Source organism: Pongo pygmaeus, chromosome 22 (genome assembly GCF_028885625.2).
Source record: "Pongo pygmaeus isolate AG05252 chromosome 22, NHGRI_mPonPyg2-v2.0_pri, whole genome shotgun sequence".
Taxonomy (NCBI): Eukaryota; Metazoa; Chordata; class Mammalia; order Primates; family Hominidae; genus Pongo; species Pongo pygmaeus.
The window spans coordinates 30,692,783-30,718,464 of NC_072395.2; the positions used below are offsets into that span (position 1 = coordinate 30,692,783).

General features: G+C 36.6%; 2 protein-coding genes across 5 annotated transcripts in view; one reads left to right on the top strand and one right to left on the bottom strand.

Moving 5' to 3' along the window:
* The window catches only part of CHODL (chondrolectin), a 461,377-nt gene extending 451,835 nt beyond the window's left edge, over positions 1–9,542 (top strand). For all 4 annotated transcript variants that reach the window (XM_054468643.2, XM_054468642.2, XM_054468644.2 and 1 more), the window contains 3 exons: positions 1,394–1,480; positions 3,893–3,995; positions 6,925–9,542. In XM_054468643.2, the coding sequence (XP_054324618.1) occupies positions 1,394–1,480; positions 3,893–3,995; positions 6,925–7,009 (275 nt within the window). In that variant the 3' untranslated portion in view covers positions 7,010–9,542. The remainder of the gene's footprint in view (positions 1–1,393; positions 1,481–3,892; positions 3,996–6,924) is intronic.
* Positions 9,543–10,038: 496 nt separating this feature from the next.
* TMPRSS15 (transmembrane serine protease 15) overlaps positions 10,039–25,682 on the bottom strand; it is a 141,732-nt gene continuing 126,088 nt past the window's right edge. The window contains exons 22-25 of the mRNA XM_054468823.2: positions 22,840–23,021; positions 20,763–20,858; positions 16,987–17,126; positions 10,039–11,048 (exon numbers count right to left, since the gene is read on the bottom strand). Of these exons, the coding sequence (XP_054324798.2) occupies positions 10,893–11,048; positions 16,987–17,126; positions 20,763–20,858; positions 22,840–23,021 (574 nt within the window). The 3' untranslated portion in view covers positions 10,039–10,892. The remainder of the gene's footprint in view (positions 11,049–16,986; positions 17,127–20,762; positions 20,859–22,839; positions 23,022–25,682) is intronic.

The window sequence follows — 25,682 nt, forward strand, 5'->3', positions numbered from 1 at the left end:
CCTTGAGCTTAGTGTCTGCTTTGTAAAGGATGTTGGTTTGATTAAATTCCTTGGTTATGTAATTAGTGCTTGATTTTTAGTGATATTTTGCATAATATTTATATTATTTAAAAATACCAGTTGACTAGACATAGAGTGACTAAGTTCTCTAGAACAGTAGGTATAGTCTAGGACTGAATCTGAAACCCAGAGGAGCCTATTAAAATGGCAGGGTATAATTTGTGTACAAGAGTAACAAATATTACTACAGAATGGTATATGATTAAACTTCCAACAAAGGGGGACTCTGTGACATTTTAAGGCAATGTAAGATTGGTAAACATTAAATTAAAATTCTTCTCTATCCTAAAGACTATTTAAGATGTTAGATGTGTTCTTATTTCAATTGACAAAAGTAAGTAGAGAGTTACACTTTTGGAACAAATGGAAACAAATTTATGTTTTTTAAAAAATAATTCAATTTACTTTCATTGAATTATTGATTTAACAAATAGTTCCTTAAGGAAAAGAAAAATAGAAAATAGAGCAATACCAAATCATGACAAGAAACTTCAACAATTTTAAAGTGTGTGGCAAGAGGAAAAAAAATCAGGAATAATAGTTAATTGATGCTGGGCTTAATACTCAGGTGATGGGATGATCTGTGTGGCAAAGCACCATGGCACACGTTTACCCACGTAACAAACCTGCACATTCTGTACATGTACCCCTGAACTTAAAAGTTAGAAAAACAATAAAAAATAAAGTGTGTGGAAATTGAAGAGACATCTGTAAAACTAGGGAAAGAACTTGCAAGCTTTAATTTAGTGTTATTATTATTATTTTTAAAAGTAGACACTATTGGAAAGCAAATCTAAGGATGGCGTTGCATGTGCAGAACAGAAATGTGGCTTAGAACGTTGTTACTTGAATCATCAATTCCAAATGCAATCCACATACAGTCATCTGTTGATTATTATTTAGGGGAAGCCTAAATGATACACTGATATCAGTAAAGAAATTATCTTGCTTGTCTCTGAATTGCATTTAATATATCACACTCTTCTGTTTGCCAATTCTTGATTATCCTTGCTTAACTTTGTGGCTGGTCCGCCATTATTGCCTGCAGCAGGCTATCATCAGCACAGACACACTGTTGATTGCTAATTGCAGTTTGGAGTTTTAAGGGAGAATGTATCAACTCCATCTTTTTTCAAAGATAATTAAATGTTGACTTTATAGTTAGATAATTTCATGTAAATTTAAATTCAGAATATATTTTATTAGCTGTAAGCTGTTCAGAAATCAAAATTGTGATGTTTTTATTGTTTTATAATATAATTTCATATTTATGTATGTTTTTTAATTCTCTTGTTAAATCATTATATATGATGGTGGTTCTTATTATTTACAGAGATTAATCCAACAGCCCCTGTAGAAAAGCCTTATCTTACAAATCAACCAGGAGACACCCATCAAAATGTGGTTGTTACTGAAGCAGGTAATTACTTCATGTGTCTTTAACTTCATCAAGAACTGAACTGTACTTTCAAATGCTGCTTCATGTTGACCCCAGTGAAACTTGTCTTGCCAGGGGAAGTGGTTCACTAAGTATGGTCCTCTGGAAATTTACTTTTGAACTAGGTTAGAAAAAATTATGCTAAGCTAGTATTTGAATAGAAAAACCTGTTTTGTTTTCTTCAGAGTGGTACTAAACTAAGTGATCCACATTAAAATTTGGATCTGGCCGGGCACAGGGGCTCACACCTGTAATCCCAGCAGTTTGGGAGGCTGAGGCAGGTGGATCACTTGAGCCCAGGAGTTTGAGACCACCCTGAGCAACCTGGCGAGACCCCATCTCTGCAAAAAATACAAAAAACTAGGCTGGCGTGGAGGTACAGACATGTAGTCCCAGCTACTGGGAAGCTAAGGTGGGAGAATCACCTGAGTCTGGGACGTCGAGGCTGCAGTGAGCAGTGATCATGCACTACAGTCCAGTTCGGTCAACAAAGTGAGACCCTGTCTCAAAAAAGCAAACAACAACAACAACAACACACCACCACCACCAACAAAAAAACTTTGGATCTACAAGAAATTTCTCTAACAACACGTAGGCATCATGATGCAAATTGGCACATTCAGTGGAGAGCAAACAGGGGTGTGCTGGTAAATGTTTAGGGATTGGTTGGATCCTTAAATTGCTTGAAGTCAAACAGGAGTAGGAGGAAACATAGCAAATTATCGCTCAGATACCCTATTGCTCATGAGTTTGTCTTCTGTTAACAAATGAAGCGATGCGCAGTTAAGTGGAAAGCTTTATCTACATCTGGTCCACTTTGACCAGAATTATTCAGATTAGTCGTGATGATGACTTTTAATTTACAAGCTAAATGCATAGTTCTTCAATTTGCTTTTTTTGCATAGACATGATATTAAGGCTTAGTGCTTTTCACTTTTCAGGTGCCTGGTTTTAAAACCATTCAGAGCATCTAAACCTAGTTAAAAAGATCAGTAGGCTGGGTGCAGTGGCTCACACCTGTAATCCCAGCACTTTGGGAGGCTGAGGCGGGTGGGTCACCTGAGGTCAGGAGTTCGAGACCAGCTTGGCCAACATGGCAAAACCCTGTCTCTACTAAAAAATACAAAAATTAGCTGGGCATGGTGGCAGGTGCCTGTAATTCCAGCTATTCGGGAGGCTGAGGCAGGAGAATCACTTGAAACTGGGAGGCAGAGGTTACAGTGAGCCGAGATTGCGCCATGCACTCTGGCCTGGGAGACAGAGCAAGACTCTGTCCCCCCACAAAAAAAAAATCAGTAGTCACATTAGAAATTTTTTTTCTTTTTTGAAATTGAGCAGATGTTTATTAATTTTAAGCTGTATGGAATTACAGTGTCACAGTTTCTTAATTTGACTAAGAATACCTAGCATTATCAAATGTGATGGAACAGGATTAAAAAATGATTCATTTTAGAATTTAATTAAGATCAAGTCTTTGTGCCGCTGGAGTACTGTGTCTCTGAGTCGTGACTGTATCATCAGTTAATATTTATATATTTCATTTTAATCCCAGTGACTTGTATGCAATCATGACACTAAGCTTATTGGCTAGGTAATTACTTACCCAATATATTTACAATAATCTTAATAATTATTATTTTTAATAATAAGTACTTATTTTTGTAAGTAATGATTGAGAAGGAGTAATGAAATGAGTTAGTTAAGATTATTAATGAAAGCTAATCCATGTCTGAATTGTAGATTTAATAATAGTTTTGGAAGTATGGATATCAAATTGGAACAGTTTGATATCACTACAAATCAGTACGATTCAATTTTCCGTTCAGTAAAATTTTGTTTTTAACTTTTACCAAAACATGAATACAGTCATGTGCCACTTAACAATGGGGATATGTTCTGAGAAATGCACCATTAGGCGATTTTGTCATTGTGCGAACATCATAGGGTGTACTTGAACCTAGATCATATAGCTTACTACACATCTAGGCTGTTTGATATGGCCTATTACTTCTAGGCTACAAACCCCTGCAGCATGTTACTATACTGAATGCTGTAGACAACTGTAACACAATGGAATTTATATATCAAAACTTATCTAAACATAGAAATGTATAAAATAGGATATCAAATATAAAAGATGGTATACCTATGTAGGGCAGCTCCATTATAATCTTATGGGACCACTGTCATATATGTGATGCATCGTTGACTGAAATGTCACTATGTGGTGCATGACTGTATATTTCATTAGATTTTTCAATATTTTGAGAATAACTTTGGCGTCAATTTATTCAAAATTCTATTTCACCTTAATTTTTGAAACATTCTTACATATTTTTGCATTAGAATTCTTCCTCAACTATCTTTTCACATGAAGACTGTTTTATTTTGTAGGTATAATTCCCAATCTAATTTATGTTGTTATACCAACGATACCCCTGCTCTTACTGATACTGGTTGCTTTTGGAACCTGTTGTTTCCAGATGCTGCATAAAAGGTAAATAACTCATAAAAGGTAAATATGTAGAGACAATTTGAAAAACTTCAAATAGGTTTTCAGAAATGTTTTAAAACTATTAGTATAAAGTTAATTATATTTTAATTTTCCTTAAGAAATCCTCTACATACAATCTAATAAGATATACATTGAGGATAGGATTAATGTAATATATCATTTAATCCTCACAGGACTTATTAAGCAGTTACCCTTCTGTTTGTATTTCTCAGTTGAGAAGATGGTGTCTTAGATGGGCTGCCTAGTCTGCCTTGGGTCCCATAGCTAGTGTCCACAGTGAATCTGAAATTTGGATGTTTGTAAACTTCCAACATATGCACTATATTATACTGCTGTTGTTTATGAATTATAAGAATTAATGCTAAACTTTTCAATCTAGACATCAAGCTATATGTAAGACTTGATATTTGTAGGTTCATTTTGTATTACTTTTGAAAATTCAAGTCACAGGTTTCTGTTTTATTTCAAAAAGATCTTTTAAGAATAGGAAATAAAATACAGTGGTTCAAACAGGTCACTTTTTGCCAGGTATCTTGAAATAAAATCCTATATTTTACCAGCAAGATTTCTGGGGGATTATTATGACTTTTGTATCTGCCTAGAATTAGAGAAGTTTCTCCATGTATGCCAATTTTTTAATAAAAATGAAACAAAATTCAATGAAATGAATATGTATTTCATTTTCAAATAAAAAATGAAATATAAATATGTGTCAAAAGAAAAAAATGAAAAGCTGTTCTGTTTATATGAGAGCATGTTTGCTAGAATAAACTAGACATCTTTGTCTGAGTGGTAAATAAGAACTGATCAAGGGAATGCCTCCATCAGGAAGGACCTGCAAACGAATTCATTTTCTTCTTTTGACTTTACTTCATCTTCTCCTTTTTCTGAAATAAACCCTAAAGAACCCATTAAGTAACAAAAGACCCAGAAAAAAAATAAGTAATTCTTAAATGAAATACTAATTCTACACAAAAGCCACATTAATAATCATTTTTTTTAACCATTTAGACCACTTTTGTGCTTTTTATAAACTTTCTTGGTTTATTTTCCATACATGTTAGATGACTATAGAATAAAGTTGTGTTGATCTTACCTATTTGGATGAAAATCTACAAACCATACAATTTGTACATAATATTTTATTAGTAACCAAAACAGCTAAATCTAAGTGAATTAAGTAATATATTAAAAGGGTAAGGGTAAGGTTCAGGTGTGTTTAGAAATAGTTCTTTTCTCTCTTTGAGGGAATTCTGCAATGTCTGGTAGATGGAGAGGAAGGGATGGGGAGACGCCTGTGAGGACCGAGGCAGATGCTGGGAACTGGGGCTGGGGTGGTCAGGGAGCAAGTAAGTGCACAACACAGGGAACTGGGACAAACACTTTTGGTACAGGCAAGAGATTATCCTGAGGAAACCAGCCCAAAGAAATCTACTTTTGACAGGGCATCCAGTAGAGAATGACTTGGCTGGATCACCTGAGGTCGGGAGTTTGAGACCACCCTGATTAACATGGCAAAACCCCATCTCTACTAAAAATACAAAAAATAGCCAGGCGTGGTGGCGGGCGCCGATAATCCCAGCTACTTGGGAGGCTGAGGCAGGAGAATTGCTTGAACCCGGGAGGCAGAGCTTGCAGTAAGCCAAGATCAGGCCACTGTACTCCAGCCTGGGCGACAGAGTGAGGGTCTGCCTCAAAAAAAAAAAAAAAAAAAAGAAAGAGAGAGAATGACTTGGGTAAACTCAGGAACAGGGAACTTCTGCAGGTGCCTGAAAAGTTTTCAAGTTATGGAAAGACAGAAGATAGCAGAACCCTAGGCACACGCTGGAAATATGGGCCAGAATTCCAAATGTGACAAGGGTGAAGTTGTAGCTCAAATCTGGAGGAACTCAGATACTGTTATGTAACCAAAGCATGAATCTGCTATTGAACCACATTGGTTTCAGAGACTGAGGCACCAGTAAGCTTCCAGAAATCAAGTGACTTAGGTGCAGAGCTGGAGAACTGATGGGAGGAGGGGAATAGGCACATCCATACACGTAGTATAATAGCATTGTTTTGATGATTTGACATTAAATTCAGCAACCATTAGTGACAGGGGACTCAAGGAGCAAATGATTTCCAAAATAATTGATCAAAGAAAATAAAGGTATTTGTTGGTGAATTAAACGGAAATGTTTAATATTGTGTCAGGCACATGTTTGTAGGTGTGGAACCAACCCAAATGCCCATCAATCAATGCACGGATAACGAATATGTGGTGTATATATATATATATATGATGGAATACTACTCATCCATACAAAGGAATGAATTAACGGCATTCACAGCGACCTGGGTAATATTGGAGACTGTTATTCTAAGTGAAATAATACAGGAAGGAAAAACTAAACATTGTATGTTCTCACTCACAAGTGGGAGCTAAGCTATGATGATGCAAAGGCATCAGAATGACACAGTGGACTTTGGGGACTCAGGGGGAAAGGGTAGGAAGGGTGTGAGGGATAAAAGAATACAAATTGGGTACAGTGTATACTACTCAAGTGATGGGTGCACCAAAATTTCACAAATCACCACTAAAGAACTTACTCATATAACCAAACACCACCTGTTCCCCCATAACCTATGGAAATACAAAATTAAAATAACAACAACAACAACAAAAATGAACTCTAAATCAGGAAATGTTAAACAGGAAAAGATTTGTTTTGTTTTCTCTATCATTCATAAGAACTATTTGCCATCTTCACATATTTGAATAATCTAGAAGTTTTTGGAAGAATAGGAGAATATACTGCTGAGAGGGGGAGTCTTTCATAAATAACTGTCTGAGATATCTCCCATTGGACCTAGACATGCTTAGTTTAATAAGAAGTTTTAGGCACTAAACATTTTTTCTTATGTTTTTCAGTAAAGGAAGAACAAAAACTAGTCCAAACCAGTCCACACTGTGGATTTCAAAGAGTACCAGAAAAGAAAGTGGCATGGAAGTATAATAACTCATTGACTTCGTTCCAGATTTTTGTAATTCTGGATCTGTATAAGGAATGGCATCAGAACAATAGCTTGGAATGGCTTGAGATCACAAAGGATCTGCAAGATGAACTGTAAGCTCCCCCTTGAGGCAAATATTAAAGTAATTTTTATATGTCTATTATTTCATTTAAAAAATATGCTGTGCTAATAATGGAGTGAGACATGCTTATTTTGCTAAAGGATGCACCCAAACTTCAAGCAAATGAAATGGACAATGCAGATAAAGTTGTTATCAACACGTCGGGAGTATGTGTGTTAGAAGCAATTCTTTTTATTTCTTTCACCTTTCATAAGTTGTAATCTAGTCAACGTAATGTGTATTGTATTGAAATTTACAGTGTGCAAAAGTATTTTACCTTTGCATAAGTGTTTGATAAAAATGAACTGTTCTAATATTTATTTTTATGGCCATCTCATTTTTCAATACATGCTCTTTTGATTAAAGAAACTTATTATGGTTGTCAACTGAATTCACACACACACAAATATAGTACCATACAAAAAGTTTGTTTTCTAGAAATAATTTGTCTCTCAGTTTCTCTGCTTTTGGTCAATGTCTAGGAAATCTCTTCAGAAATAAGAAGCTATTTCATTAAGTGTGATATAAACCTCCTCAAACATTTTACTTAGAGGCAAGGACTGTCTAATTTCAATTGTGCAAGACATGTGCCTTATAATTATTTTTAGTTGAAAACTAAACAGATTTTGTAATAATTGTAACTTTGTTAATAGGTGCATAAACAGTAATGCAGTCAATTTGAACAAAAGAAGTGGCATACACAATATAAATCATATGTCTTCACACGTTGCCTATATAATGAGAAGCAGCTCTCTGAGGGTTCTGAAATCAATGTGGTCCCTCTCTTGCCCACTAAACAAAGATGGTTGTTCGGGGTTTGGGATTAACACTGGAGGCAGATAGTTGCAAAGTCTGTCTAAGGTTTCCCTAGCTGTATTTAGCCTCTGACTATATTAGTATACAAAGAGGTCACGTGGTTGAGACCAGGTGAATAGTCACTATCAGTGTGGAGACAAGCACAGCACACAGACATTTCAGGAACGAAGGGAACTACGAAATCGTGGGAAAGTGGGTTGGAACCCATCAGTGATCGCATATTCATTGATGAGGGTTTGCTTGAGATAGAAAATGGTGGCTCCGTTCTGTCTTATCTCCTAGTTTCTTCAATGCTTATGCCTTGTTCCTCTCAAGAGAGAGTTGTAACTGTCTGGTCTTCATACGTCCCTATGCTCCTTTTAACCAAATAAAGAGTTCTTGTTTCTGAAGAATGATGACTAGGCCTGTCTAAGCCTCTTATGTGAAAAAAGTACAGATATGTTTGCATCGATATATAAAGTTGAAAACAAATTACTCTTTAAGTGTGGTAATAATGGAAGGCGTGGTTATGTCTAATATTTTCCCTGTCAATTCTTTTCAGTTAAATAATAAAGTATTTTCCTCAACACAGTTCACAACTAGCATTGGTTGGCAAAGCTAGGAAGCAAAAGAGAAATCAGTGGGCATTGCCCATTTTCAGCTGCTCAGAGACCGAGAGAATGAGCAGCTGCATTTGAAGCTGAGATCTGCCAACATGTAGCACTCCTCTTTCTTTTCTTGGCTACCTATCTTTCTGGGTAGAACTGGAGACCAGTTGCTGGGACCTAACCTTTTTCCTCCAAACTACTATCATGTATTTCTCCCTCTAGTGTGGACACAGTGGAGGAAAACAGGGTGTTCCCCCTTGTCTTTGCCACCATGGACTATAACAGCTGCAAGGCAAAAGCAGCAAATCAATGGGGAAACGCCTGGCTTTTGCCTTTGATCTTTATCTAGGTCTGGGTAACTCTTCTGGTATCACCCACTAAACCTATAAGCTACTGGAGGTGGAAAATGAACTTCTCTTTTATTAGAAAATGGTAGTAATCCTATCTTAACAGTTTCCTAAAATTTTAGCTAACCTTTGGGAAATGAAAAGCAATACATGGTGTATCTGTTGCGTTAGCATTTTTAGAATATATTTTTGCTGTGTGTTTTGAAATGCAGATGAAATGTGGAACAATCTTCAGGTACTAAAACAAATACCCTGCTGGTCAGTCTATCTTTCCCAACTGTTAGAATCAGACCATTGGAAAGGTGTTAAAAAGAATCGTGTGTTCAGTGGTGATACGATTTGGCTGTTTCCCCACCCACATCTCACCTTGAATTGTAATAATCCCCATGTGTCAAGGGTGGGGCCAGGTGGAGATAATTGAATCATGGGGGTGGTTTCCCCCATACTGTTCTCATGGTAGTGGATAAGGAAAGTGGAAAGGAAATGGAAGTTCTCCTGCATATGCTCTCTTGCCTGTCTCCATGTAAGACGTGCCTTTGCTCCTCCTTTGCCTTCCAACATGATTGTGAGGCCTCTCCAGCTATGTGGAACTGTGAGTTCATTAAATGTCTTTCCTTTATAAATTACCCAGTCTTAAGTATGTCTTTATTAGCAGCATGAAAATGGACTAAAACAAGTGGCTCCTAATTTTTGTCCAAAGAATGAATTCTACAATTTCTTAACAGGAATTTGCATTTGTCCATCATCTGGCCACACCTTCTTCATATAACATTTTTTCCCCTTTATCTGACTGTTTCCCAGAGAGAGAGTCTTTTGGTATGACAACACATGATTCTCTATTTAACTGACTCTCACCTGCACAGTGGATCCCCAATATCCTCTTCAATGCCTCTGTAATAATTATTCTTTCCAGGTGTAGTTCAAATCTCCTTTCTTCCATAAGGCCAAGCCATACAATTGGTCCCTTCCTTCAACTCCTTTTAACCTTACTCTTTCTTCTATTAAATTGTCCCATGCAAGAATGTGTGTGAAGGTGCGTATGTGTGTGGGTTTTTTATTAACTATGAATTTTTTCTCCCCAAATACATCAAAAGATTCCATGTGGTGAGCTAAATTGAAGTCAGCACTTATTCTGGAAATGATCCAAGAGATTAAACAAGTGAAGCAAATTCATTTATTACACATATTTGACCTTCTCATGGGCGATTCAGCTGTGTCTAAATAAGTTTTTCACATATTAGAAATATCCACTGTAACACACATAAACCAAGACCAGGATTTGTAATAGGTGCATTTCTTTGGTATGTCTGATTATTTTTTTGAGACTTAAAAATACTAACTTGAAATAAATAGGTAAAATTTATCTAATATACAATGACCATATCAGTTAATTTATCTTTTATTTAATTAACTTATTTAAGAGGAATGTAAAATCAATTTAGTCCAGGCCTGTGACATAAGTTTACAATAAATAGTTTCTATTAGTGGGGAAAATACTAAGGTTATGCATATGTTTAAAATTTTGATAGAAAAGACAGAGAAACGATTGAGATTCTGCTAATAGCAGCAAGCTAAACTGGAACTAGAAAATTTCTGGCAGTTTATTTCCAACAGTGACATACTTTGGGAAAAACAATTTATTTTCTTTCTTTTTTAAATTCTGCTCAAATTTCTTAAGTGTACGGTATATGCTTTAAAATAACATCCCTTTAAACAACAGTAAATAATAAAAATAATCATTAAGAATTTTAAAAATGAGATCTGTGAAGAAATACCTGTTCACAATGAAATACAAATGTATTTAATGGTATTTTAAAGTTACTCTGTATTACTAAGGTGAATTTGATTATTTTTAAAATTTTGTTTCCCTGGCCCCCTAGCATTTCATTGGTATAGGTAAGAATTAAAAGTTTTCGTAACTTTTGAAAATTTTTGTACTAAACACTTAATTTCCATGCTTTCTAGAGTAGAATGGGAAAATAATCTGACTTTCATGTTTGGTTTAAGAAGTGCTCTAATGTAGAAAACTTTGTATCCATTCGGTAAACCTTGAGACCCTGGCATACACTCCAGGGCGATTAGGCAGGGCACACTTGTATCCAAATGAGGTCACACCAGCAAGGAACCACCTGTTGTTTTCTTGGCACATTAACGGTCCTCCTGAATCTCCCTAAAGAGTGAATTACAAAACAAAATTGTAGATATGTGGTCAATTGATCTAAACACATAAAATTATTTGTATCAAATAAATTAAAAAATATGATTTAATTGCAAGTCATCTGTATATATTCTCACTTTCACTCTAAGTCAGGAATGAGAACCTCAGTAAGGAGACAGAGAAACTATAATAACTAAGACATAATTTATAATTTTTATAGTGCACCTTTTTAGTAAAAGTTTCGCTACTTTAATTAGGCATTTTGGTGGATACTAAGAAGTTCTTTAAAGCACAGCTATGGAAAGCATCTCAAACAAAATATTTATTAAAAGCCAGTCATTTTATTTAAGGAGATCTGCTGTAAGTGTCACAAAGGACATTGTGAGAAAGACAAATTATTTCACAATATACTTTCTGGAAAAATTAGGAACTCACACATAAAGTAGATTTTAGTTCTCTTGGGTAGTATTATCTTTTTGGGGCTCAACAAACACCATCCGATTTGAAAAACATTTCAACTGAAATAAGGAAGTCTGTGATATAATTTTTAGTGGTAATTACTCATGTTTTCATCTGAGATTTCAAACTAAGAAATATTTTTAATTTTTATGAATATTAATTACAACAGATCCTGGTAAAGTAAATTTCATAGATTTTATTTGCATATGATTCCTGTGTAATGCAATGATAATACAAACATATAATATTGTTATTTAATGACACAAAATTGACAAGTATTTTTCCTGTATTAATTGGGCAAATCTTTTCAATTAATTTATTTTTTATATTTATGAAGACATTTAAAGTTCTATGTGTTTTGAAATCACTGGTATAATAGAATATTTCATTTTTTTCCACATTTCATTCCTTTATTAATAAAATATAAATTCACCCATGTTTTGATCCAGAGGACAATATTTTAATTAAATTTCTTTTTTTAATTCTTTTTTTTTTAAATTATACTTTAAGTTTCAGGGTACATGTACACAATGTGCAGGTTAGTTACATATGTACACATGTGCCATGCTGGTGTGCTGCACCCATTAACTCGCCATTTAGCATTAGGTATATCTCCTAATGCTATCCCTCCCCCCCTCCCCCCACCCCACAACAGTCCCTAGAGTGTGATGTTCCCCTTCCTGTGTCCATGTGTTCTCATTGTTCAATTCCCACCTATGAGTGAGAACATGCGGTGTTTAGTTTTTTGTCCTTGCGATAGTTTGCTGAGAATGATGGCTTCCAGTTTCATCCATGTCCCTACAAAGGACATGAACTCATCATTTTTTATGGCTGCATAGTATTCCATGGTGTATATGTGCCACATTTTCTTAATCCAGTCTATCATTGTTGGACATTTGGGTTGGTTCCAAGTCTTTGCTATTGTGAATAGTGCCGCAATAAACATACGTGTGCATGTGTCTTTCTAGCAGCATGATTTATAGTCCTTTGGGTATATACCCAGTAATGGGATGGCTGGGTCAAATGGTATTTCTAGTTCTAGATCCCTGAGGAATCGCCACACTGACTTCCACAATGGTTGAACTAGTTTACAGTCCCACCAACAGTGTAAAAGTGTTCCTATTTCTCCACATCCTCTCCAGCACCTGTTGTTTCCTGACTTTTTAATGATTGCCATTCTAACTGGTGTGAGATGGTATCTCATTGTGCTTTTGATTTGCATTTCTCTGATGGCCAGTGATGATGAGCATTTTTTTCATAGAATATTTCAATCCCAGCTAGATGCTAGAAATATCCTAAGAGACTTTTTGTCTGATCCTTTATCATCTTTGGGCTCTATGTTTAAAGAAAAAAATGTAGTCTATCAATGCACCTTTTTTCCCCTTCGTACACAGGAACATAAATTGCATTGGTGACCATAGGTTACCAACATTCTAGTGTAACAAATGTGTTCAAGCTGTTTGAAAGCAGGGACTGTGATTTCTATTTCTCCATCCCAAGCCCTTAATCTGTAATATAGGTTCTGAAATATTTATGGAACAGTTTATATTCAAGGATCAAAATACATTTTATATGACTTGGAAATTACTAAAAATAAACTTCAGCTGTTTGGATATTTGTAAAAGGAGTCATTTTTTTTTACATATCTTCTAAAATAATTTAATTTTTTAATAGACAAGAGGATCCAGATAGAACAAGGATTTTTACCCAGAACATACTGGGTCAGTTGCAGTTATTTAAGGATCCTGCGGCAGACTTGTTGCCTATCGGCTGGGTGGTCTATCTGATTGGGAGACCTCAGTCTGTTTCCATTACTTCCTGTCATCTAACTATAACACATCGGTTTAGTTATGTAACTTCTCCTTACCTTAATTTTCTTTTCTTTTAAATTTTACTTTAAGGTCTGGGATACACATCCAGAATGTGCAGGTTTGTTACATAGGTATACGTGTGCCATGGTGGTTTGCTGAACCTATTGACCTGCCCTCTAAGTTCCTTCCCCTCACCCCCCAGTCCCCAACAGGCCCTGGTGTGTGTTGTTCCCTGTCCTGTGTCCATGTGTTCTCATTGTTCAACTCCCACTCATGAGTGAGAACATGCAGTGTTTGGTTTTCTGTTCCTGTGTTAGTTTGCTGAGGATGATGGCTTCCAGCTTCATCCATGTCCCTGCAAATGATGTGATCTCATTCCCTTTTATGGCTGCATAGTATCCCATGGTGTATATGTGCCACATTTTCTTTATTTGGTTTATCATTGATGGGCATTTGGGTTGGTTCCAAGTCTTTGCTATTGTAAATAGTGCTGCAATAAATATAGGTGTACATATGTCTTTACAGTACAATGATTTATATTCCCTTGGGTGTATACCCAGTAATGGGATTGCTGGGTCAAATGGTATTTCTGGTTCTAGATCCTTGAGAAATCGCCACACTGTCTTCCACAATGGTTGAACTCATTTACATTCTCACCAACAGTGTAAAAGTGTTCCTAGTTCCTCACAACCTTGCCAGCATCTATTGTTTCTTGACTTTTTAGTAATTGCCATTCTGACTGGCATGAGATGGTATCTCATTGTGGTTTTGATTTGCATTTCTCTAATGATCAGTGATGCTGAGTTTTTTTTTCATATGTTTGTTGCCTTTCCTTAATTTTCTGATTTGTTCAGTGAAGGTATTAATATTTCATTCTTCCAGTGTCTTGGAGATATATGAGTACTTCAAAAATATGCATGGGGCCTGGCGCGGTGGCTCACACCTGTGATCTCAGCACTTTGGGAGGCTGAGACAGGTGGATCACCTGAGGTCAGGAGTTTGAGATCAGCCTGGCCAACATGGTGAAACCCGGTCTTTACTAAAAATACAAAAAATTAGCCAGGTGTGGTGACGGATGCCTGTAATCCCAGCTACTTGGGAGGCTGAGGCAGGAGAATCACTTGAATCTGGCAGGTGGAGGTTGCAGTGAGTGGAGATTATGCCACTGCACTCCAGCCTGGGCAATAAGAGCAAAACTCTGAATCAAAAATAAATAAATAAATAAATAATAAATAAATAAATAAATATTTTTAAAAATATGCATGAATTTACAGAACATAAAATATTAACCTTAAATTTATGCTTCTAGTGAGATGCTATATTTATAAGTAAAAATAAAAATCAGTACCTTCTTTGAGTGTCTGAGTGCAAGGGTTGGTGACCATTTTTGTTGAGAACAATACTTCTCATACTTCAGTGTGCATCAGAATCTCCTGGAAGATGTGACAAACACACATAGCGGGCCCCACCCTTATAGTTTCTGATTCAGCAGATATGTGATGAGACCTGAGAATTTGCATTTCTAGCAGGTTCTCAGGTGGTGCTGCTGGACTGGAGGCCACGCATTGAAGGCCATTGGAATAGAATATGGCTTGGAATGGTGAGTAGAGCGTCAGTCACTGAATTTTAGGTAGAGGAGATATTCTCCAGCCATTGGTGTTGCCTTTAAATCCAAACTACTACCACTAAAAGGCAAGCCTTTGGTAAGTCAGAAGTTGTGGATGACTAGTAAGGCACGTTCTTTGCCATTGTAAGGCTAAAAAATGATGCTTCAAAGAACTTACTCAAATAATGTATCAGTAATAACATGCTCACAATTTTAAAGAATGCATTCTTATTTAATCAGTTAATCCTGTTAGAAAACATAGTATTAAAATTGAACAAAGAAAATCATGTGACAATCTAGTGTATTAATTACTCAATTACGATAACATTTTATTATACAAGGTATTACCTTATGTGGGAGACTTCTTACTTACCAAGGAATAACATGCTTAGACTGTGTAGAATCAGAGCTAACTATAAGATTTCAGAGACCTGGCATGAGTTAATGACTTAATGTAACCCTAAAATCAACAGCATCAGCCGTCGTATTTTCTGCCTAGTGCGTGAGGTGTCTGCCACACCATCCCCATTAGCTGTAATTGAAGTTCTCCAGCTGATTTCCCTCCTGCACAAGAATTCTATAGATTTCCTTCTAAGTGGCAATATATCTTACCTTTAGCACGCTTTTCATTTTAAAAAAGAAGTATAAGACCCGGAGATAAATTTTAAACAAGAAAAAAGCCATCCTATTTGTCTTGAATTTGCAAGCATTTATCAAAGCAGAATAAATGTAAAACTAAGCTGGAAGTTTAACACAACTAAATACGTTGATTTAACTAGAGGACTTATATACAGATGATCTGAATAAGCGTCAATTTATATGGCTTGTCATGTATTGGTGGTATGACATATATGTTAATATATAAAATAAGTTGCTACACTTTAACACAGGGAAACCATTTTCCTATGAGATAAACGGCTATTTCTTCATTTAGTAATTATTCCTTTGGTCAGTAATGCCAGCAGGTTTAATCCAGCAGACATTAAAGCATTGATATATTATTAATTTTCAAATATAGAAAATACGCCAGAAAATTTATTTCCTAGTTTCATAATAAAAACTTGTTAACATTTTTGAGTAATTGCTTGATGCCTTACATGGGTTATCTCATTTAAACCTCTCCATAAACCCTAAGTCACTTGCCCAAAGTCTCACCAATAAGTGTTACAGCCAGGATCAAACAAGAGTAGTCTGAACGTAGAATCCATGCTCTTCATAACTATCCCATGCTGTACCTAAAAATTAATTACAATTCTAAAATCTAGCAGAACTTCCCTTTTTATTTATTGTGTGTACTTGGATTTCATGGAGCTAATAGACAGGAACATTATTCTTAGGTGGCAAGATATTTCAGTGAAGTTACTATGTGGGTAAGAGTTTTTTTGTAATGTCACACAGGTCAAGAGCTATTGACACTTCAAATTTACTGCAATATTGACATTAGCACTACAGCAAGTTCAAGTTACTACATTTCTAATATAAGGTGTAAACGATAATATAAAAACCAGAGCCAGGGTTATGCCAGTCTATTAAGTTATTTACCTTCCCTTTGGTTAGCTGTAAATTGACTCTAACGAGGCTATGCAGGTTTTCATCAAGAAATTACTTCAGGTTACTGCACGCCTGGATGATATTTTAAATTCAGGGTTGAAATTTAGAGGCCCACAGACTAAACTGGCCCTCAGGCCCTGTTTTTGTTTGTTTGTTTTAATTTTGCAAGGGGTTTAAAATAATTGGAAATTTGAAAAGAAATGCTTTTAGATAAGGTGCACACTTTCTGGCTCAACCCAGGCCCACTGCTCATTTTAGCTGGCTGCCTCACACATTCAAGTATCATGTCTAGTCTCCAAAGACATCGATTTGTAACCTATTTTCTTAAAAAATAATTTTTGTTTCCAATGCTCAGGTCTACCTAAGAGGATTATGCAAATAGGCAAAAAGTAACAGTTTTGTAAAAGAAGAGAAATGAAAGAAGCTTGATTATTTCTTTACTCCCAAATTATTGTTAAGCAATGAAATAACTATAACACCAGTGCTTTCTGAAAATGTACAGTGAGCAGTTTTACATCTTTACCTGACAAGAATCTATTCCTCCTTCTTCATAGCCTGCACATATCATATTTTCAGTAATGTTATATTCTGGCATCTGCTGTTGGCATTTCTCATTTGATAGAAGAGGAACATCAGCTTCTTGCAATATGTTTGCAGTAGTACCTGCTCAAAATGGAGAATGCAGCCAGCCAGTCAGAAGTGATCAACATGCATCCTTGAATGAACTACCATCAGTCTTATTTATTCCAACATTTCACTCTCATTATCAAGTACTGTGTGTATATATAATGGAACTAAATACTAAACCTTGCACACTAAAGCACATAATAAAGCCCATCTGTGGATTTTGCCAAATGGATAACAGGAAAGCTCTTCTTTTTTACCAAAGGGCTAGTAGGGGTGATGGATTAGACTAGATGGTCTTTGGGCATCTTCTGTGATTTTAAACAGTTACAGGATTGCTCATGGGGAAAATGCTCACCAACACAAAGTGTTTCATTCATGGAAATTAGCAACGGCTCAGAAATCCAGAAGCGCTTTTCATTTGGCACCTGAGGAGGTGCTCGCTTCCGTATAATAGCATTCAGCTTCTTTGTGGTGCTGTGTGAGTGAGCAGGTGCACACTGAGCAGAGGACAAAGCTCAGATGAACTATGCCCTGGTCTAGGGGCAATCAGCTTGTCATCCATACCCAGGTGAAGGGAAAGGAGGCATTTTAAAAAATAAAGCAGAGTGTACTTACCTGCTTTTTACAAAATGATTCATCCACTAGAAGTACGAATCTCTGCTGAAATACTAATCCCAAGAGAGATGTGAAACAAGCAGGTGTCTAGTGCCCCAGAAAAGGTACATGATAAGCACTTTCTAATAATTAGCATTTCTATTTGGTTCCTCAAGAGAGGCGGAACGTTGAAGAGAAGTTAGTACATTTGACAGCCATTGAGGCTGAAAAAATTTATGTGACCTCATTTCTAGCTAAATTTAATTCATGCACTAAAAAGATGAAGGAAGCAAAAAAAGTGTGTTCGTGCACCCGTGTACATGTGTGTGTGTAATTTAGATGCAAAACAGATATGTATGACTCAGCAGTGCGTTGGTAAATGTATATCAATTGTCTCTCCAGAAAAATGAAAGCCCCATGGGCCTTCTTCTCATTTTACTGACGTAAACACTTCCACAATGATCAATTTCAAGGTACCAGCATGGCAGTGAACATGGAGTAAACATTACTAGATAACTTTTCAAGTTTGACAATGGACTATAAGTTAAGAAAATGAATTGGAGAGATTAAAATGGAAGAGAAAATTTGGCATCTCACTGTTATCCATTCTATGAGGATCAAGGATGGCTTGGCAGACTTTAATTTTATGATAAAAACCAAGGCCACTTCTGCTGCTTGTCAATGAATTAAAATTTGTTTGGTAGATGATAAAACTGTTTGGTAAAGGAACATTTGAGCAGTGTCTGTTTACTGATTGCCTTGATTTAACTAACTAGTATCACCTCATTTCTTCCTAGTGAACAATATGTTCGTGGTTTTCCTAGCTAATTAATTAGTATAATATACTCAAAAGATTGAAAACTGGGAATTTTTTTTTTTTTTAGACGAAGCCTAGCTCTTGTCCTCCAGGCTGGAGTGCAATGGCACAATCTCAGCTCACTGCAACCTCCGCCTCCCGGGTTCAAGTGATTCTCCTGCCTCAGCCTCCCGAGTAGCTGGGATTACAGGTGCGTACCACCACGCCTGACTAATTTTTTTTTTGTATTTTAAGTAGAGATGGGGTTTCACCATGTTGGCCAGGCTGGTCTCGAACTCCTGACCTCAGGTGATCTGCCCAGCTCGGCCTCCCAAAGCGTGGGGGTTACAGGCATGAGCCACCGCACCCAGCCAGAAAACTGGGATTTTATGGAATTATGTAGATGGAAGTCATAAAGCAAAGTTCATAAACTATGTGAAACTTAACCATTACTCAAGAAATATTTAAACGTGATCTAGCTGTTTATTCCTAAATGAAATTGATCTCAGATACAGTTTATTTCCTGGCTCCATACCACTCTTAGAGACTTTCTTAAGTCAATCAGACATATATCTTTAGTAACAATAAGTAAACGTAAGTCACATTTACTCAGCTTTTAAAAAAAATCCAAAAAACAGAAAAAAATTCCTATGAAGTAAAGAGTTTCAAATTTTGTTATTGGTTAATTTGTTTCTGAAGAGCCCACATTGTGGTCATAAAATGTCTTTTAGCTTGAAGTCTGAAAAGAGAAAATATCTATCTAGGAATCATTTTTACTGTTTAAATTTCAAGTTTAATAAATCCTAATATTTTTCAAGAGGGAGAAATATATGAATATACAGTCTTTGACTTCAATATACTTGATGGACAGCAGACATGAGGCATTTTCAGCAATACAGTGTCATTACTGTGAAGAACTTTTGTAGGAGTTATCAGAAAAGCATTTGACTTAGAACTTTGTGCTTTCTCTTATAATAGGACATTTTAAATGTGAGTACTTTGATTCTGAGACCCTCTACCTTTCCACAAGATTTTCTGCATTTTCATCTTAAATACATTTAGGACTTTTAAACGTCATGGCTATAATTTGTTGTGACTGCAGGGATCAGGTCCTCTTATCAGACTACAGAGCCTTTTCTGGTGCTTTATTATTTATGAGTGGTTAAAACTCTGTCCCAGATAGGGCACTCCTATTAGAAATTCCACAGCCAATGAGCCTTGTGGTTACATTTAAAGGGTATGAAGTACGAGAATACTTTTCAAAAAAAAGTATGATTATTTTTAATATGTATGATTTCTGTGTTTGGAAAACATGCAGTTGATGCTGGGGGTGAATGGTGTATCAACTGCTGGATGCAAATGTAAGATTCATGTCAAATCTGAGCCCTCTTGTCAGTAAGCAGAATTAGCATGTTCAAGTTAGAAGAGATTCCATTCTCATTTTAAGAAAATGTGAGTGTAGAGGCCTTCACATTATAAATAAAGATAGTTTCATTAGTTTGGAAAATGTGACAGGTAACAATTTGGCTTTTCATGAGACTTTATCATATGCTTTACAAAAATTAATTTTTGTAACCCTAGTGTATATTCATTTTAATGAGGTTTTTTTTAAGTTTATCAGTGTTTATAATACTAAAATTAGATATTGAGGTTGGGGGACACTTGAATTCCCCCTCAAAAGAATATAGTTTTATAATATCTTCTATGCAATCCGAAAAAATTTTTAAAAACTCTACAAATATATAGGCTGGGCACGGTGGCTCACGACTATAATCCCAGCACTTTCGGAGGCTGAGGCAGGCAGATCACGAGGTCAGGAGATCGAGACCATCCTGGCCAACATGGTGAAACCCCGTCTCTACTAAAAATACAAAAAAAAAGTTAGCCGGGCGTGGTGGCGGGCGCCTGTAGTCCCAGCTACTCGGGAGGCTGAGGCAGCAGAATGGTGCGAACCCGGGAAGCGGAGTTTGCAGTGAGCCAAGATGGCGCCACCGCACTCCAGCCTGGGCAACATTGCGAGACTCTGTCTCAAAAACAAGCAAACAAACAAAATTCTACAAATACACAAACTCTACAAGTATATCTTTGAAAGCTCTACAGATACACAACTCTAAATATATATGTACATGCTTGACGGTACTTTTAGGAGATACTGAAAAAATTGTTATATAAGATTTGCAAAGATGTTGAAAGTATTCACAGGATATTATGATAGTCCGTTTTTCACTATCAAAACCGTTTTTCAGGGTTTTTTTTTTTTTTTTTTGAGTCTGATAATTTACCGTGATAGACAACCGTCCCCCAGCCAGCAATAGAACAATTCCTTCCTGGAGAAAAAACTTGATTTTCTTCTGGTAAACAAATAGGTTGTATGTAATCTGGAAAAACAAGCAAACAGCAAAATCAACAAACAAAGAAAAAGAAAGAACAGATTTACAAGCATTTCTGACAAGTTTTAAAAATCAATCATTCTCAACATTTAATCTAAAAAACATGTATTTTTGTTTTATCCTACCTGTAAAAATTTTAGACATCGGTCTTAGGGGAAATAGGCATTTCAAAGCAGCACTTTCTGACAACAGATCGGCTACCACTGGTGGCCTTTTAGGGTCTTTTACTAGTCTCCTCATTACTTTTTTTTTTTTTTTTTTTGAGACAGAGTCTCACTCTGTCACCCAGGCTGGAGTGCAGTGGCACGATCTCAGCTCACTGCAAGCTCCGCCTCCTGGGTTCACGCCATTCTCCTGCCTCAGCCTCCCGAGTAAGCTGAGACTACAGGTGCCCGCCACCACGCCCTGCTAATTTTTTGTATTTTTTTTTTTTAGTAGAGACAGGGTTTCGCTGCGTTGGCCAGGATAGTCTCGATCTCCTGACCTCGTGATCCCCCTGCCTCGGCCTCCCAAAGTGCTGGGATTACAGGCGTGAGCCATGGCACCCGGCCCTCATTACTCTTTTATAGTGTAAAAAATGTCTTAGTTCTGGAGGTAATCATTTATATTTTATTTTTAAATAAAATTATGGTGCTTAATAGAAAGTGGTGCCAGTTCTCTGAAAATTATGGTAAGAATGATTTTCAGCATCAATTAATAGAAACTTGGGCAAATGTTCTGAGGCTTTTTTATTTTCCCCAATTATCACCATGTTAAAAAAGCTTTTAGGAGGTTGTTTTACAGGGCAATTATGGAAGCATTGACATTGGTCACCGACTTTTAAAGCCCTTCTTGCATCAATTTACAAGCCAACTGGCACTCTTAAGCACCCACTGCGTGTAAGACCTAGGGCAGACACAAAAATGAATAAGACACAGTGCTTATCCTTAAGGACAGGGATATACAACTAACCGTAGCAATAGTCTGCTTTTGATAAGTGCTATAACGCATGTATAGATCAAACCCCATGAAAACATAGAGATGGCAGCACTTTCTCCTAACTGGGCACTGAAAAAGACTTAGGAATAAAAGTCAGAATTGAGCAGAGCCCTTCATGATAAAGTTCACTTTATCAGGGGATTTCTTGCACATTTTCCAGGCATTTGGAGGAAGTCCTTCATTTGCCACTCAGATAATATTATCGAATCTCCATTAAAAACTTCATCCTATGAAGGCCGGGCATGGTGGCTCACACCTGTAATCCCAGCACTTTGGGAAGCCAAGGCGGGCAGATCATGAGGTCAAGAGATTGAGATCATCCTGGTCAACATGGTGAAACCCCGTCTCTACTAAAAATACAAGAAAAAAAATTAGCTGGGCATCGTGGCATGCACCTGTAGTCCCCTCTACCTGGGAGGCTGAGACAGGAGAATCGCTTGAACCTGGGAGGTGGAGGTTGCAGTGAGCCAAGATCGTGCCACTGCACTCCAGTCTGGGCAACAGAGTGAGACTCTGTCTCAAAACAAAACAAAACAAAACAACACAACAAAACAAAACAAAAAACCAAACTTCCTCGTATGAATAACTTAATTCTTGCTCACTTTCCCCACAGAACATATGTTTTTCTCTCAGTTTATGTCTTGCTCTGCCTTTTTGGTAGATGAACCTGCCTTTCTTTTACATGAAAAATAGAGAGGGCATGCATAATAACATCATCTATTTATCTGAGCTTCTCCTTTGAGTTTACTGGTTATACAGGGCTCAGAGAGTTTTATTCTATGGTCCTTTCCAGAAAGTTGAATTTAAACATCCTGATGATAGAAATTTAATATATTTCTCTCTACTCCCTAATCCCATTTAAGTTCTAATGATTTATGTAACAAATTATCTAACTTTTATGAATTAATGCATTGACATTGATAATATTTGAAATCTAATTTTGAATTAATTTTGGCAGATAATATGACTAAGAGTGAGTTTTTTGTTTTACCTGTGTAATTCACTTTAAATTCCAGATGCATCATGGCAATGTCGTTGTCCTTTCTTCGCCTATTGTAATGAGGGTTTATGACAATTTGATCTATCATTCGAGGGACTGTTTGAGGAGAGGTCAGATTTGATGTCATATGCAGGCCTAGGATTGCTGTCCACTTGGATGGCTCTAAATTTCTCCTGAAAATAGTAATGAAGAAATATGAGACACTCTCCATCCAAAGCAGTTCCCTTCTAGAAGATCTTCATCATGACATTTCAGAATATGTTTCTATCCTGGGATGTTCTTTAATTTCTCTGAAGAATCATCCTTTAAAAATATTCCTCAAATCTTTATTTTCATAACATAAAGAAAGCCCTAATTAGTGCTAATCTCTCTGTTTCCCTCCTCTTAAGTCATATGCTGAGCTCTAGTTCTAGATTGTAGTTCTCAACTGTGGTTGTACATTGCAGTCCCGTGGGGTGCTTTTAAATAATGCTGACACCTACTTCCCCTCCTTCCCCCGATTCTAATGTAGTGGGTCTGGAATAGTCCACCAGACAATTTAAAAAATACTTTTAAAATTAAGTCTCCCAATTTGTGCTAATATATATAATACATGGCTAGGTTGGAGAACCTCTGTCTTAGGTCACATTTCACTGTGGAAATTGTGTCCCTGTTCAGGGCTTTTTCAGACAACTGTAGCAACTGTAGTATAATGGAAGGAAGTTCAGATGCATTTCCCATTTAGAGAGTCATTGAATTCACATATAGTTAAAGTAAACAAGCCGGGCGCAGTGGCTCACGCCTGTAATCCCAGCACTTTGGGAGGCCGAGGCGGGCAGATCACAAGGTCAGGGGATCGAGACCATCTTGGCTAACACGGTGAAACCCCGTCTCTACTAAAAATACAAAAAATTAGCTGGGCGTGGTGGTGGGCGCCTGTAGTCCCAGCTACTCGGGGGGCTGAGGCACCGGAATGGCGTGAACCCGGGGGGCGGAGCTTGCAGTGAGCCGAGATGGCGCCACTGCACTCCAGCCTGGGCGACAGAGCGAGACTCCGCCTCAAAAAAAAAAAAAAAAAAAGTAAACAGTATGCCTTATTATAATTTTTATAATCTAACATATAAACTTGAATAATCTCCATATACAATGTTGGCCATCTATAATAATTGGTAAAGGATAACACTTGTGTTGTAGAACAGATTAAATTGGGTACTATATTATGATTTGAAAGTGTGCAAGGACTTTTAAATGTGCTATTGGCCTGCGATTTCTTCACACAAAGGAATTATCAGCTGGAATTAAGCCAGTTAAGCCATATTCACAATGAAGGTAAAATTCAATGGTTGCAATCCTAGGCAGAGCTATCGATTCAATTCTTAACAGTTGCAAACGCCTTGTTTAATGTGGTATTTAAATATTCAAATCCAAGTCACTTACAGATGTATAAAGGGCATGAAGTTACTTACATCTATCTATCACTTTGTTTTATTTACCAAATTACTATGTTTGGTCAGGTAGCAGTCATCAGTAAAGCCAATGAGCATCCACGCATTCAGTAAAGCATCCACTGACAACCACATTGCATTAAAACTTGAAGAAATACACCTAAGTGCTCTGTAGCAACAAAATGCTACTTGGTGCCAAGTGCAATACCAAGAACTTTTGTATCTCTTCGTTTAATCCTCATCATAATTTTACAATCAGAACAAACTAGGCACTGATTATCTAAATGGTAGGAGGTGACTTTAATTGGAGCTGTCTGACTTTAGAGCCTGCACTTACACCAGTGACTGGGGTGCCTCATACAGCTCTGAGTGGGGTGCCGTGGGAGGGATTGAGAACTAGAAGGAAGGACTGGAGATGTGGGGGGCAAGAGGGAGCGATAAGCTCTGCTGTTGCTTTCCCTGGTTCCTCATAGGGGAAGTTATCTCTGCTCCTAGTGGTTGGTGGCAGCTCCTTAAGTGGCTTAGAGACTGGGCCAGGAGGTCATTATGGTGCTGTAGAGGCTTGACAAGAGGTCTTCTTGCTTTCTCTTCTCCAGGTCAGAGGAAGCTGTACTTCAGCCATGCTTGGCATCTTGATAATTTCAGACAGCACCCCACTTCCACTGTACCCTAGGATTCCCGTGTCTACTTTAGCCTATGTAGGGAGAGTGAACAAAGCCAAATCTCTTCCCTGGTGTTCTATTTCTGAACTTCTTTCTCTATCACATGTTAAGTATATTTCTTAAAGCTCAACTGGTCAGTTTTCACTTGAGTAGCCTGCCTCTTAAGACTGACAGGTATGAAGTAGTTACTTTATTTTAAAAATTGTATGATTTTTTTTTTACTCAACATTTACCTCACACATTCACTCAATATTTACAAAAAATTAATCTCATAATTACTATACCATATGTTTCATATTTGGCATTTTATTAAATTTATTTATACATCATATTTTCTGTTATATTCATATAACCAATGTATTATAATAGTATTTATAATTTATAGTATATGTATATAAATGATCTATATAAATAATATTAGCTATATTAATGAATTAACTATTAATATTTGCTCACAGTGTATGAGATCATTATATGTAAGCTGGAGTTAACAGAGGACATGTCATTATTAAAAGTTATAGGATTGTCTCCTCAGATGTTTTCTACATATTTTATCTTCAGAATTTTTCATATAGAAGTTCAGAGAGGTGTATGCAGTTTATTTGCTATAGACTTAAATAAATGTTAAATTAAGGTATTTCAGAGAAAGAGCATCTAAACTCCCAAATTCTTCTCTTTTGTAAATACTATACTTTATCTGAGAACTAACCAACATAATTACTGATATGAGAGAGCTTGCAGGTAACAT